The sequence below is a fragment of the Neomonachus schauinslandi genome, chromosome 13, assembly GCF_002201575.2.
Source record: "Neomonachus schauinslandi chromosome 13, ASM220157v2, whole genome shotgun sequence".
Classification (NCBI taxonomy): domain Eukaryota; kingdom Metazoa; phylum Chordata; class Mammalia; order Carnivora; family Phocidae; genus Neomonachus; species Neomonachus schauinslandi.
Genome location: NC_058415.1, coordinates 31547771 through 31563448, shown reverse-complemented (window position 1 = coordinate 31563448; position 15678 = coordinate 31547771). Strand labels below are relative to the sequence as shown.

At 39.6% G+C, this 15678-nt stretch overlaps 1 protein-coding gene across 1 annotated transcript; it reads right to left on the bottom strand.

The window, feature by feature from the left end:
* Positions 1–5149: 5149 nt before the first annotated feature.
* Positions 5150–5914, bottom strand: TPD52L3 (TPD52 like 3). The gene is given in 1 exon segment (XM_021682426.1): positions 5150–5914. A coding segment is annotated over 1 exon segment (765 nt).
* Positions 5915–15678: the final 9764 nt, after the last annotated feature.

The window sequence follows — 15678 nt, the reverse complement described above, 5'->3', positions numbered from 1 at the left end:
CATCAATCAATGGAACAGAATAGAGAACCCAGAAATGGATCCTCAACTCTATGGTCAAGTAATCTTCGACAAAGCAGGAAAGAATATCCAGTGGAAAAAAGACAGTCTCTTCAATAAATGGTATTGGAAAAACTGGACAGCCGCATGCAGAAGAATGAAACTGGACCATTTTCTTACACCACACACAAAAATAGACTCAAAGTGGAAGAAAGACTTCAATGTGAGACAGGAATCCATCAAAATCCTGGAGGAGAACACAGGCAGCAACCTCTTCGACCTCAGCTGCAGCAACTTCTTCCTAGACACATTGCCAAAGGCATGGGAAGCAAGGGCAAAAATGAACTATTGGGACTTCATCAAGATAAAAAGTTTTTGCACAGCAAAGGAAACAGTCAACAAAATGAAAAGACAACCGACAGAATGGGAAAAGATGTTTGCAAGTGACATATCAAATGAAGAGCTAGTATCCAAAATCTATAAAGAACTTATCAAACTCAACACCCAAGGAACAACTAATCCAATCAAGAAATGGGTAGAAGACATGAACAGACATTTCTTCAAAGAAGACATCCAAATGGCCAACAGACACATGAAAAAGGGCTCAACATCGCTCAGCATCAGGGAAATACAAATCAAAACTACACCAGTCAGAATGGCTAAAAATAACAAGTCAGGAAACGACAGATGTTGGTGAGGATGTGGAGAAAGGGGAACCCTCCTCCACTGTTGGTGGGAAGGCAAGCTGGTGCAACACTCTGGAAAACAGGATGGAGGTTCCTCAAAAATTTGAAAATAGAGGTACCCTATGACCCAGCAATTGCACTACTGGGTATTTACCCCAAAGATACAATTGTAATAATCTGAAGGGGCACCTGCACCCCAGTGTTTATAGCAGCAATGTCCACAATAGCCAAACTATGAAAAGAGCCCAGATGTTCATCAACAGATGAATGGATAAAGAAGAAGTGGTATATATATCTAGAACGGAATATTATGCAGCCATTACAAAATGAACTCTTGCCATTTGCAATGAGGTGGATGGAACTAGAAGGTATTACGCTAAGCAAAATAAGTCAATCAGAGAAAGACAATTATCATATGATCTCATTGTTATGTGGAATTTGAGAAACAAGGCAGAGGATCATAGGGGAAGAGAGGAAAAAATGAAACAAGAAGAAACCAGACAGGGAGACAAACCACAAGAGACTCTCAATCTCAGGAAACAGACTGAGGTTTCCTGGAGTGGAGGGGGGGTGGGAGGGCTGTGGTGGCTGGGTGATGGACATTGGGGAGGGTATGTGCTGTGGTGAATGCTCTGAATTGTGTAAGACTGATGAATCACAGACCTGTATCCCTGAAACAAATAATACATTATATGTTAATAATAAAAAAATTATTTATTTGAGATGAGGTGGGGGGGGTGGCAGACGGAGAGAATCCTCAAGCAGACTCCCCATTGAGCATGGAGCCCTACACAGGGCTCGACCTCATGACCCATGATATCACAACCTGAGCTGAAACCAAGAGTTGGACACTTAACCAACTGAGCCACCCAGGTGCCCCAGCCCCAGTAGTTTTGATAGAGTGGCACTCATCCTTTTTTCTTACATTGGAGTTCATGGGCAAGAAATATACTCTCATAGCCCAGATACAGCTGACCTCATACTCTAGCAGAATCAACACATGGCACCATCTCCTTGATGGGTAGAACCATCAAGAATATTGACTAGTATCATCAGAAGACCTACAAAATTGTAGGCCAGAGGTCACTGCTCACCTCTCTGCAGTCCATGCAAGCCATGAGAGTAGGTATGTGGTATAGTTTCTGTCAAATCTGAAGCTTAGAACTAAAGTAGCCTCCAGAAGTTGCTGGTCAATTTCTCTGGGAGTGATGTTAGCAGTATGCTGGGGTATGTATGATGCTAATGTACAAGGACTTGGTATTCTACTTCAATCCTTCCAGTTGCATGTGGAGTGTCATCTGTGAGAGTTAGAACTTTCAAACCTTGTCTCTACCTTCTATCCTAACCCCTACACTCTTATGGGCAATGGAAGACCAAGAAAACTGAGAGCCTCAGGGAATTTTTTTCTAATATCCCTCCCAACCAGTGGTTCTTAGGAGTTGAGCCAGACCTATGAATGGGCATCTTTAAGGGTTCCAATGTTCCAGGAAGTAGAGGAAATTGCATCCCGAAGTGGTCAGGTTAAATTTAAATAGACTGAAGCTAGACTACAAGAGCCAAATAGGGGTAGATAAACAGAAGGGATCAAATTATGAAGATAGACTACAGAATGAGAAGAAGCAATGCATGAGAAGAGTAGAAGTAAGTAGAAGAAAGGAAGTCTGGAGGAAACCTTTAATCCAGTATCCACATGTTCACGGAGGCTTTTTATTTGATGTCCATGACTATTAATGCAGGTATGCTGAAATCCAATAAAAGAGCCAAAGCAAATGTGCAGCTCCAGCATTGCTAGTATTAACTCTTTAATTCTACATCCTTATCCACTTGCAAATCTATCCATCCCTCTCTCTTTTGCAGTTGTTTCCTAAGTCAGAGATTCTACCTCTTAAATACTCCTCAATCTATTTCTATAGTGACCAGAGTGATCTATCTAAAACACATCTGACTTAAGTACCTTCAATGCCTTTCTATTTCCTATAGAATTAGTGTCTGAGAGCATATAAGACTATTTATGATCTTGCCCATGCTATTTCTCTACCCTCATCTCTCTCTAGACCCAATGACTTATTGATATTTCCTGAAACATGCCATTCTATTACATTCCTACATGACTTAGTTTCTCTGGATATTATCTGGAGTGTTCTGCTCTTGTCTGTCTGGCAAATTCCTGCTAGTATTCTATGACTTTCTGCCTCTCTGAAATCTTTTCTGACCTATCGAGGCAGAGTTGAAACCACTTTTTTCACAGACTTCCTCTATTGTAGCACCTACTGCAGGGAATCATAATGATTTGAAAATTTGTTTCTAGAGAGTATGGACCACGTCTAATTTCTGTGCCTTCAGAGCCTGGCACTGGGCCTGACACATGGTAGGGTCTTAAATTACCTTTTTTTTTTTTAAGATTTTATTTATTTATTTGAGAGAGAGAGAGAGTGAGAGAGAACATGAGCAGGGGGGAGGGAGAGGGACAAATAGACTCCCCGCTGAGCAGGGAGCCCAATGTGGGGCTCCATCCCAGGACCCTAGGATCATGACCTGAGCCAAAGGCAGACCCTTAACTGACTGAGTTACTGTGGCGCCCCTTAAATTATCTTTGAATAGGGAAGCAAATGCTTTGTTTAAAAGTGGGAGGAACTTGTCAACATGTTGTTGATAACCTCTTGGATCCAAGATTCAATGTCTGAAATATGTGATATTGATTCCTTCATTAATTCAATAAGTGTTTCTTGAGCATCTATGCTAGGCCAGGCATGGGAATACAATGATGAAGAAAAAGAGATATGTTCTTTACTGCTCTTAGGGAGTTGAAGATTTATTGGGGGAAAACTGTTACTGCATTTGCTTGAATTACTAAATAAATAGAACATATTCTGGGTTTGGCCCAGGATGTCAGTCTGAGATTTTCCCTAACACCGGGCTTTCTGCAGTATGAGGTCAAAGCCTTTGCCTGTTGGTCTACTTTATGTGTGCTGCAAGTTTGTCTTTAGTTCTTCAGCACAGAAAAACCATTTTGGTTGGTGAATACTACAAAGTAAGAAACAAACATATAAAACAGTTGAACATCTTGTTTTAATCCAAGCAAAACTTTGTGTTTAGAAATCTGTGGAGGGTTGAGATACATAAGTGACTTTACAGTTTACCATTTGCTTTTGCATTTATTGTGGTTTCTGGTTTTGCTTATAGGAAAACCAAAGGAATAGGGAGGCATTCAAAAATCAACAAAACAGGATCACCTTCTTAGATTGGAGGGACTGCCTTTAGGCAGTGACATGTTATAATATATACCCAAGCAAATAAAAGTCCTATCCCCCTGCTGAAAATGAAAAAGACACAAACTTCTACCTCAGACAATGTGACTGGAGGAGTGAAAGTAGCTGCCGGGTCCTGGCATTTTGAAAATGGAAAAGGAATCCTTCCCCTCTGCCCTACTCCCCAAATCCCCTGAGGGCTCAAGCTCTGTTTCCTTTTCAGTTGGGGTTAGTTTTAAAAGAGGACAGACTTGAAGTCAAAGAAACCAGTGATGTATAAAGTCAGTTAGGTACACTCAGAGGCATAGGGCCAGCATTACAGGGAATGAGCATTCTGTTTTAAATGTTGCAGTGTTGCTTAAGACAGGGGTGTATCTTTCTTGAATTTGGCTGTACTGTTTTCCCTCCAGCCCCTCAGATGGAGATGGTAACAACTAGGAATTACTGCAGAACAGAGAAGCATTTTTTTTTTCTTTTTAGGTGGCATGCTATTGTGGTAGGCACATGCTGCCGCAACAGAAAGATTAAGAAGCACAAGGCAAAGTTGCAATTTCAGCTTGAGTCCAAAGTAACAATCTCTTAAATTGAAGCTAAAGTTATTTTGCTTAATTAGGAGCTTAAAAAAAATCAAGTTTTTAAAGGCTATAGTATTATGTAACAATTAGTCTACCAATACTTTCCTCTCATTTCTGGGGGTCTCAGAGAAACAGTGTTCTTGATCATCTTTTTTAAAGCAAAAATTGTAGGCCAGGTAGAGCTTTCAGGATTCCTTCTGAGATTTAGGGAAGGAAGGAAATGGGGAGGGGATAAAATTACAGATTATTTCATACCTTTTTTCCAGTTCTAAAAAGAAAGCTACTTTGGCATTCTGATAGACTAGTTTTTCTGAAAAAGTTTGGGCGTGGGCCTAAGATCTCTCTGAAGCCATTGTCCTGTCCATTTAAATGCAACTCCAGAAGGCTAGTATAGTGATACATTTCATCTACTAACTTTAGCGTAAAATAACTGGGTACAAAATGTTGGGGTCTCTATCTCAACAGCAGCAAATACCTATGTTCAAATGGGAATTATTTTTCTCAAAACTGGCCTCTGTCCATTTCCTGAATTAACTTTACCATTGTGATTTAGTTGCTTGTTTTTGATAGGCAGAGTCACAATTGTGATGAGGAAAGGGAGTTCTTGCACTGGTTAGGTGGCCAGGCAAGGTAACCAAGGGGTTCATTCCGGCTCCAGAATGGGCAGCAGGTCATGCCCACTGCCTGCAACCAGATCATCTCTACTCCTTGGAACCAGATCAACTCCACTCCACTGAACTGGATCATTCCCACTCCTGGAAAGTGGGAGCGGATCATTCCCACTCCCTGAAGCCAGGAGTGAATCATCTCCACTCCCAGCTGAAGAAGGAAGGCAGTCACTGCCAAGCTCTCTGCCACCTGCAACTCTGGACTTGATTGCCCCCATCAGACCTTCAAAAGATCTGAATGTGGCTGACTTCTTCATGTCTCCAAGCTTTCTGCAAATGGCAGAGCCCATGGTAGACAGGGCAGCTAAAGTCTTTTGTTTCATGTAAACATTGGAGACTTGAACATTGTGCCAGTTCTTGGACAGATTCTGCCTTAGCCCCACCAAGGCTATGAGGCCCAGCTTCCTCTTGAGCTCCATGCAACATCTTTCTTTGGCTGCCAGAGTATAGCATAGGGTTACAATTTCCTCCTCCAATTTAGTGAGCTCATATTTGAGCTCCTTTCGTTCAGCCTCTGTGAGATCCTCTGGTTCGGCATGTGTGTTTGCTGAGATCTCTGTCATGGTGCCTGGCATGGACTAGGAAAGATCTTCATGAAGAGAGTCCAGGTCCAATTCTTGGTAGAGAGAGTCATACACATAGCCAGTGGAGAAATAATCTTGGCCAGCAGAGTTGAAATCTAAACCTGTGGGGTCCAACTCTTGGCTGGTGGAGTAGGACTCTGGGAGGGATGGATCCATATCTTAGCTGGCAGAATGGCCTCCTTGGCGGGTAGTTGGCTGTTCTGACGTTGCTCTGACATGTGCAATGGATGCCTCCGCTCAAGGGGTCCACTTCCGGGTGGAGGGTAGGGAGTGGGGGGTGGGGCAGGGGCAGGGGCAGGGGCAGGGCCTGGCCCTGCTGGTTTGGTGATGCGAAGGCGAGATTTCCCGGTCAAAGACAGCAGCGGAAGGAACCCTGGGCTCAGCTGCAATGACTCCCATGCTCCTGGTGGTGTTTCAATGTAACAATGAACGTGTGAGGTGGGTGGTATGCCAACTATTATCAGAGAGAGGTTTTTTTTTTTCCTTTTGCCGTAGTAGGGGGGTAGGTCCCAGCCTTCAAACAGTCTGACTTCCCTTAGGGACCTCTTTGCACCACACCAGGCATTGCCAAACTCTTGAAAATCAGTTGAACCCCTTGTACTAATTTATAAATTTATTAAAAAGCCCAATACAGAAAATAAATGAAAACTACCTCAAGGTGGGGGCAGGAAGTCTAGAACTCCTGGTCTTGTATCCTCTCCATTTTCCCTTCCCAGATTACCAAAGGGCCCGAGAAACTCCTAGGACTACTCATAAAGTGGATTTGGAGGCTCCTCATAACTCTTCAGTCTAGATAGTGAAGGACATGCATGCTCCTGTGGCATGAAGTATCAACCATGCCAGAGGCTTGGGATAGTGAAACTCAGTGAGTCTGACCAGTCATAATTGTCTGTTACTTTTGGGAGGAGAAAGAAGGAGAACAAATAAATCTGTAATAGTTGTGGCAAATTTAAGGTTAATAAGAACAAAGACTATTGTTTTTTAAAAATTAAAAAAAATTAATTTCAATTAATTAACATATAATGTATTATTAGTTTCAGAGGTAGACGTCAGTGATTCATCAGTCTTATATAATACCCAATGCTCATTACATCACATGCCCAACTTAATGTCCATCACCCAGTTACCACATCCCCTTACCTCTCCCCTCCAGCAACCCTCAGTTTGTTTTCTATGATAAAGAGACCCTTATGGTTTTTCTCTTTCTCTGCTATCATCTTATTTTATTTTTCCTCTCTTCCCCTATGATCCTCTCTTTTGTTTCTTAAATTCCACATATAAGTGAGAGCATCTGATAATTGTCTTTCTCTGATTGACTTATTTCGCTTAGCATAATACCCTCTAGTTCCATCCACCTCATTGCAAATGGCAAGATTTCATTTTTTTGGTGGCTGAGTAGTATTCCATTGTATATATATACCTACCACATCTGTCATCTGTCGATGGACACCTGGGCTCTTTCACAGTTTGGCTATTGTCGACATTGCTGCCATAAACATTGGGGTGCAGGTGCCCCTTCTTTTCACTACATCTGTATCTTTGGAGTAAATATCTAGTAGTGTAATTGCTAGGTCATAGGGTAGCTCTATTTTCAAATTTTTGAGGAATCTCCATACTGTTTTCCAGAGTGGCTGCACCAGCTTGCATTCCCACCACAGTGTAAGAGGGTTCCCCTTTCTCCACCTTCTTGCCAACAGCTGTCATTTCCTGACTTGTTAATTTTAGCCATTCTGACTGGTGTGAGGTGGTATCTCATTGAGGTTTTGATTTGGATTTCCCTGATGCTGAGCAATGTTGAACACTTTTTCATGTGTCTGTTGGCCATTTGGATGTCTTCTTTGAAGAAATGTCTGTTCATGTCTTCTGCCCATTTCTTGATTGGATTATTTGTTCCTTGGGTGTTGAGTTTGGTAAGTTCTTTATAGATTTTGGATACTAGCTCTTTATTTGATATTTCATTTGCAAATATCTTCTCCCATTCTGTCAGTTGTCTTTTCATTTTGTTGACTGTTTCCTTTGCTGTGCAAAGACTTTTTATCTTGATGAAGTCCCAATAGTTCATTTTTGCCCTTGCTTCCCATGCCTTTGGCGATTTTTCTAGGAAGAAGTTGCTGTGGCTGAGGTCGAAGAGGTTGCTGCCTGTGTTCTCCTCTAGGATTTTGATGGATTCCTGTCTCACATTGAGGTCTTTCATCCACTTTGAGTCTATTTTTGTGTGTGGTGTAAGAAAATGGTCCAGTTTCATTCTTCTGCATGTGGCTGTCCAATTTTCCCAACACCATTTATTGAAGAGACTGTCTTTTTTCCATTGGACATTCTTTCCTGCTTTGTCAAAGATTACTTGACCATAGAGTTGAGGGTCCATTTCTGGGTTCTCTATTCTGTTCCATTGATCTATGTGTCTGTTTTTGTGCCAGTACCATACTGTCTTGAGGATGACAGCTTTGTAATAGAGCTTGAAGTCTGGGATTGTGATGCCAATGTTTTCAACGTTCCTCTGACTATTCAGGGTATTTATGGTTCCATACAAATTTTAGGATTGTTTGTTTCAGCTTGGTGAAAAATGTGAATGGTATTTTGATAGGGATTGCATTGAATGTGTAGATTGGTCTGGGTAGCATAGACATTTTAACAATATTTATTCTTCCAATCCATGAGCATGGAACATTTTTCCATTTCTTTGTGTCTTCCTCTAGTTCTTTCATAAATGTTCTATAGTTTTTAGAGTGCAGATCCTTTACATCTTTGGTTAGGTTTATTCCTAAGTATCTTATGGGTTTTGGTGCAGTTGTAAATGGGATCAACTCTTTAATTTCTCTTTCTTCTGTCTCATTGTTAGTGTATAGAAATGCAGCTACCTTCTGTGCATTGATTTTATATCCTACCACTTTGCTGAATTCCTGTATGAGTTCTAGCAATTTTTTGGTGGAGTCTTTTGGGTGTTCAACATAGAGTATCATGTCATCTGTGAAGAGTGAGAGTTTGACTTCTTCTTTGCTGATTCTAGCAAAGACTATTGTATTGTGAGAATTTAGGAGAGAAGGAATAAGACATATGCAAATGGACAGCATATGGGTTTTCAATATTGCAGTTGCGTTTTTTTCCTAAACAGCCACTTATGTTTCTGAACGCATGTCTGCCCACATACATGGTTATCAGATGTGGGAGATGGTCTGCAAAGTAAAGTAGTAGTTGGATATTGTTTGTCAGGTTATAAAACCACAATATCCCTTATTTCTACTCAGAGCTTATAATTCATACAGTGGAAAAATCAGGGCTTCAATCCAGTGAGGGGAGGTGGTCACATATCACTTAGCCCATTGTTAGACTGCCCATTCCCAGGGAATAGCCTTGAGCAAGTTTTAGATTCTAGTGATTTTGTTGGAGATTCTGGTAGTTATTGCAAGCATGAGGATCAGCAATTTGCCATATGCATGCCTTATGTAGTTACAATGAAACATCTAGCTGGGCATCCAAACTAATTTTAAGCCTCCCTTTGGGTTTGTAGTAAATAACCCTTTCACATAACTCAGTAGTGTTTATTATGTCTTGCTCTGAAGTGTGTGCTTCCCTAGATTAAAAAATGAGGATTGTTCTTGTTGGAAACATGAAAGCTGATGAGGGTTTGGCTATGGGTATAAAGGCCTGAAAAGGGCAGCAAGGACTGCCTAAAAGTGTTTTGTTCCACAGGGTGGACTTTTCCTCTAATGCCTGCAGAAACACTAGTGGTTTCAGGAATGGCTCTCTGAACCAGAACTCTTTCAAAACCGAGTATGAAAGTTAAAGAACACCCTGAATTAAGCTAAATAACACGGAACAAACACTGTCCATTCAAAGTAAAGATTCCAAATGACCAGATTTGAATTTGCATTTGATTATCCTTCTCTGAACTATTTCAGCCACCAGCCTCACTGTCTATTTTGTTTTTATGCTTCCATGCCCTTCAATTCAAAGAATGAAATCCCTTGTTAAACTTTGATTCTTGTAAGTAGTGTAATGATCCAAATCAAAACATGGCTTCTGGAAGGGTGCCTCCTAGCTAGCAGTGTTCTGACCTCCTGAGTAGCTACCTGTACAAATAACTCACACAATAGAACAAGCCATTTTATTAGGCTTATACATAACCACATACAAAACAACACTTATATTTTGAAAACAGATCTGTCAAATGAAATTTCATTTAATTTATAGTGATTCTAGCCAATTGTTTGAATAAACTATCCTTTTAAGTTGTAAAATACCAAACTATTGCTCCATGGTTTTAGAATCTTGCATCTCTAGATTAGACAACGAAATAATTTATATCACATAGAAAGGTCCACGAAGTTGTTAATCTGAAACTGAAAGCTTTTTGATGCTATTTAGGTACTAAATACAGCCAAAATATTTGATTCAGTAACCTATGGAGAAAGAACTTGAGAATTATTTTTAATCCTGTAAAAGTTTGCTATCTTTTGTTTCCAAAGAAGACATTATTTATCCATTTTTAGTAAAGAATGAACATTAATTATTTCTCTAGTAAGAGTGATGAGTTTATATACCAATAATGCATAAACATAACGGTAAATGGTACAACAAAAATGATGTTTCTTTCTTCCTAATGTTTAGAAACTTCTATGTTATGTTTCATAAATAAATTATTGAAACTTGAATGTAAAAGCAAAGCCATAACCTTTTAGGTCTGGATTGTTTAGGATAAAAGAAGTGAGATTGTAGTGTATTTGATACTTGAGTCTAGAAATGATTAGGGACTAGTACCAATGCCAGCAGGTTTAATCATTTGACTTCTTTTGTTATAAAAGATCAATATAGAGCTTCCTTTTCTCCTTCCTTCCTTCTTTTTCTTTCTTTCCCTCCTTCCTTCCTTCTTTTTCTTTCTTTCCCTCCTTTTTTCTTTCTTTCTTTCTTTCTTTCTTTCTTTCTTTCTTTCTTTCTTTCTTTCTTTCTTTCTTTCTTTCTTTCTTTCTTTCTTTCTTTCTTTCCTTCTTTTTCTTTCTCTCTCTCTCTCTTTCTTTCTAAATTCAATTAGCCAACATATAGTACACCATTAGTTTCAAATACAGAGTTCAGTAATTCATTAGTTGTGTATAACATCTAGTGCTCATCACACACATGCCCTCCTTAATGCCCATCACCCAGATACCCCGTCCCCCCTCCCCTCCAGCAACCCTCAATTTGTTTCCTATATGAATAAGAGACTCTTATGATTTGTCTCCCTCTCCAATTTCTTCCCATTCAGTTTTCCCTTCCTTCCCTTATGATCCTCTGCACTATTTGTTACATTCCACATGAGTGAAACCATATGATAATTGTCTTTCTCTGATTGACTTATTTCACTTAGCATAATACCCTCTAGTTCCATCCACGTCAATGTAAATGGTAGGTATTCATCCTTTCTGATGGCTGAGTAATATTCCATTGTATCCATATACCACATCTTTATCCGTTCATCAGTCAATCCCAGCTCTTTCCACAGTTTGGCTACTGTGGACATTGCTGCTATAAACATTGGGGTGTTGACGCCCCTTCATTTCACTACATCTGTATCTTTGGGGAAAATACGCAGTAGTGCAATTGCTGGGTCATAGGCTAGCTCTATTTTTAACTTCTTGAGGAGCCTCCATACTGTTTTCCAGAATGGCTCTACCAGCTTGCATTCCCACCAACAGTGTAGAGGGTTCCCCTTTCTCCACATCCTCACCAACATTTGTTGTTTCCTGTCTTGTTAATTTTAGCCATTCTAACTGGTGTAAGGTGGTATCTCATTGTACTTTGATTTGTTATTTCCCTGATGACAAGTGATGTGGAGCATTTTTTCATGTGTCTGTTGGCCATTTGGATGTCTTCTTTGGAGAAGTGTCTTTTCATGTCTTCTGCCCATTTCTTGACTGGATTATTTGTTTTTTTGGGTGTTGAGTTTGAGAAGTTCTTTATAGATCTTGGATACTAGCCCTTTATCTGATAGGTCATTTGCAAATATATTCTCCCATTCTGTAGGTTGCCTCTTAGTTGTGTTGATTGTTTCCTTTGATGTGCAGAAACTTTTTATGCTGATGAAGTCCCAGTAGTTCATTTTTGCTTTTGTTTCCCTTGCCTTTAGAGATGTGTCTCGTAAGAAGTTGCTGCAGCTGAGGTCCAAGAGGTTGCTGCCTGTGTTCTCCTCCAGGATTTTGATGGATTCCTGTCTCACATTGAGGTCTTTCATCCATTTAGAGTTTATCTTTGTGTATGGTGTAAGAGAATGGTCCAGTTTCGTTCTTCTGCATGTGGCTGCTTCCTAATTACATCAACTTGTAAAATAATCCCACATTGGTGGTTCAGATTGCTCCTGAAGAACTAACAGTTCACCCTGCAGTCCAATCAATTGCACTGCTGGATTTAACCATTGTGAGTTCTCTAGGGCTTTATTTCTAATATTATAGAATATTATATTATTCTATATTCTAATATAGAATATTATGAACATTTTGTTCATTTTAGCTGAATACCAGGAAAAATGTTTAAATATTTAATTAAGCATGAAAATAAGGCATGTAGTTGAAACCCTAAGCCAGTCAGAATGTTTCAAGAGTAGGGGGAGAAAATTGGTAGTTGGGCCTTTCTTGTGGAAAGCCAGGATATTATGTTTGATTTTAGTTTGCCAATTATTTTCACTACTATCTCATATCATCATCCAGCTCCATCAATAATACTTGCAGTGTGTCACCCTCCCCAGGGGTATTCTCCAGCATGAACTGGAATATTTACTGTAGTTTACAGCTGCAAGCATTATTGTTATCAATACTCATATTTCAGTAGTTAAGTTGATCTTCATTTTGGATGACATTTCCTTTCAGCAGCCTTTCTACACGGACTAATTAGACTTAAAAATACTTAGCTGTATAATAGAATAGGATTTTCCTTTCTAAAGCTCAAACATACAGTCAGGATATTAAGTTGGAGCTTATTACTGTTATTCACTGTCTTTGGTGGTGTATATAGTTGTGGCAGGAGTCCCCAGAAGAATGAAATTAAAATTTAGAGTCTTTTCTCCTTCCACAACTGTCTATTTTTGTGAGTTGATATGTATGGGGTGAATGGACTTGTTAGGAATTTTGTTATACAGATCCTTAGAGTTAGAAGAAATGTCAGGGAGATGGTGGGATGGAGACAAGGGAAAGGAAAATGATCAAAAGATGTACAAGTTTCCCTAGATTAAAAACAAAGATTCTTCTTGTTGGAAACATGGTGTGTACATAAAGGCCTACAAAATGTAGCAAGTGCTCCTTAAACACTGTATTTTGTCCTAGAGAATAGACTTTTCCTTTGATTCTTGCAGAAATGTTAGTGTTCCAGGAACCTTCCCAGACTTTGAACCAGAAACTGCTCTCTTGGCTTAAGATGAAGGGCAAGGGAGCCTATGAACTAAGCTAAATAAAAGGCAGAATGGGAGGGGGAACCAATGTAGGGTTTTCTCATTCCTTTCTTTTCATTTGGATGAGGTAAGGATGGGGCCACATATTCTCCCTTCCCAGAAGTTTGACTTTTGTTTTCTTTTTGCATGTTAGAGGATAGCATGTTGGAAGATAAGTTCTGGGGCAACAGTGGGGAGTCATCTAGGAAAGAAAGTGGGCAAAACTGGTATGTGAGTGAGAAAAGACTTGGTCAGTAATGGGCTGATAGATATAGATTGCTTGTGTTCTGCCAAGAAACTGAGGGCTTGGCATGTTTTTCTAGTTATGACCTAGAAGTTTAGAGGATGCCTTAAAAGGGAGCGGGAGATTGTAAAATGACAAGATTGGGACTTGCTTCTCACTATCACCCTCTTCCCCAACCAAAACACTTTCTGAATTACATGTAATTCCAACATGTGCAGACTGCTGCTAAAATGTCAGATTACTTGACCCTTAACTAAGCAGGAAAATTTATCTGGATGATGTTTAGATTTTGGGTACCAGGAGATACATCTTTCCTCAAGTGACTGGGCACAGAGTGGACATCTATAGAGAGGACAGAGTAGAAGTACATGGAAGGGCTAGCCCTGAGCATAGAGGACTCCAAGAACTAACTGGGAAGGCTTGTGGTGGGGCTGCTGAAGTCCTGAAGCTTGGCACTGAAGGTTTTGAACCAGCAAAATGTGGGGGCCAAAGCAGTTTGACTGACATATCTGCAGACTGCAGAGACCTGGAAACAATCAGGTTATTAATAGACAATTCACGATCTTTTAAAGGTTATGACCACTGTGGTGGATTTGCTGTGACATGAAAAACCTAAAGCCTGGACTCTACTCCCTGGTTGCTTAGCTATTCTTGTCTTAAAATTGTCATTCCTGCTATGGCAACAGCATAATTACTTCATTTCCTTGATTGTGAGATACAATTAATTGTAAGACACATCTTCATTTTAGTAAGAAGTTTCTAGGAGGCAAAACCTACTATGTTAAATCATACATTGATTTAAGATGCAATCCCAATTTTAGAAACATTAAAATGCCACAAAATGTGCACCTTAGAATTAAAGAAATATAGTAGTAATGCAGCAAGGTACAAACACTAATGGCTCTGCTTGATTCTTCTACCTGGAATTCAGAATAGACTTTCTTTTATTTTGGGGGAGGGTTGTCTTTCCTATCCAGCATATTTTTTGTTATTAAAAATTTTTTTAATTCCAGGGGCCCTTGGGTGGCGCAGTCAGTTGGGCATTCGACTCTTGGTTTTGGCTCAGGTCATGATCTCAGGGTCTTGAAATCAAGACCCACATCAGGCTCTGAACTCAGTGAAGAGTCTGCTAGTTTCTCTCTCCTTCTCCCTCTCCCCCTCCCAGTGTGCTCTCTTTCTCTCTCTCTCTCCAAAATAAATAAATAAATCTTAATTTTTAAAAAAATTCCAGTATAGTTAACATATAATGTCATATTAGTTTGGGGTGTACAATATAGTAATTCAACAATTCCATACATTACCCAGTGCTCATCATAACAAGGCCTGTATTGTAATATACTTCCCTCTTAGGACTGCCTTTGCTGCATCCCAAAGGTTTTGGACTGTTGTGTTTTTATTTTCATTTGCTTACATGTAATTTTTATTTCTTAATTTCCTGGTTAACCCATTCATTCTTTAGTAGGATTTTCTTTTACCTCCATATATTTGTGGTCTTTCCAAATTTTCTTTTTGTGATTGACTTCAAGTTTCCTAGTGTTGTGGTCTGAAAATATGCATGGTAAGATCTCAGTCTTTTTGGAACCATGAGAGACGATGGACTCTGAAAAACAAACAGGGTTCTAGAGGGGAGGGGGGTGGGAGGATGGGTTAGCCTGGTGGTGGGTACTGAGGAGGGCACGTTCTGCATGGAGCACTGGGTGTTATGCACAAACAATGAATCATGGAACACTTCATCTAAAACTAATGATGTAATGTATGGGGATTAACATAAGAATAAAAAAAAATTAAAAAAAAAAAAAAAGATCTCAGTCTTTTTGTACTTGTTGAGGGCTGATTTGTGACCCAGTATGTGATCTATTCTGGAGAATGTTCCATGTGCACTCAAAAAGAATGTGTATTCTGCTGCTTTAGGATGAAATGTTCTGAATATATCTGTTAAGTCCATCTGGTCCAGTGTGTCATTCAAAGCCATTGTTTCCTTGTTGATTTTCTGCTTAGATGATCAGTCCATTGCTGTGAGTGGGGTATTAAAGTCCCCTACTTATTACTGTATTATTATCAATGAGTTTCTTTATGTTTGTTATTAATTGATTTATATATTTGGGTGCTTCCAAGTTGAGGGCATAAATATGTACAATAGTTAGGTGTTCTTGATATATAGACCCCTTAATTATGATATAATGCCCTCCTTCATCTTTTGTGATAGTCTTGCATTAAAATCTAGTTTTTTCTGATATAGGTATGGCTACTCTGGCTTTCTTTTGACATCCATTAGCATGATAG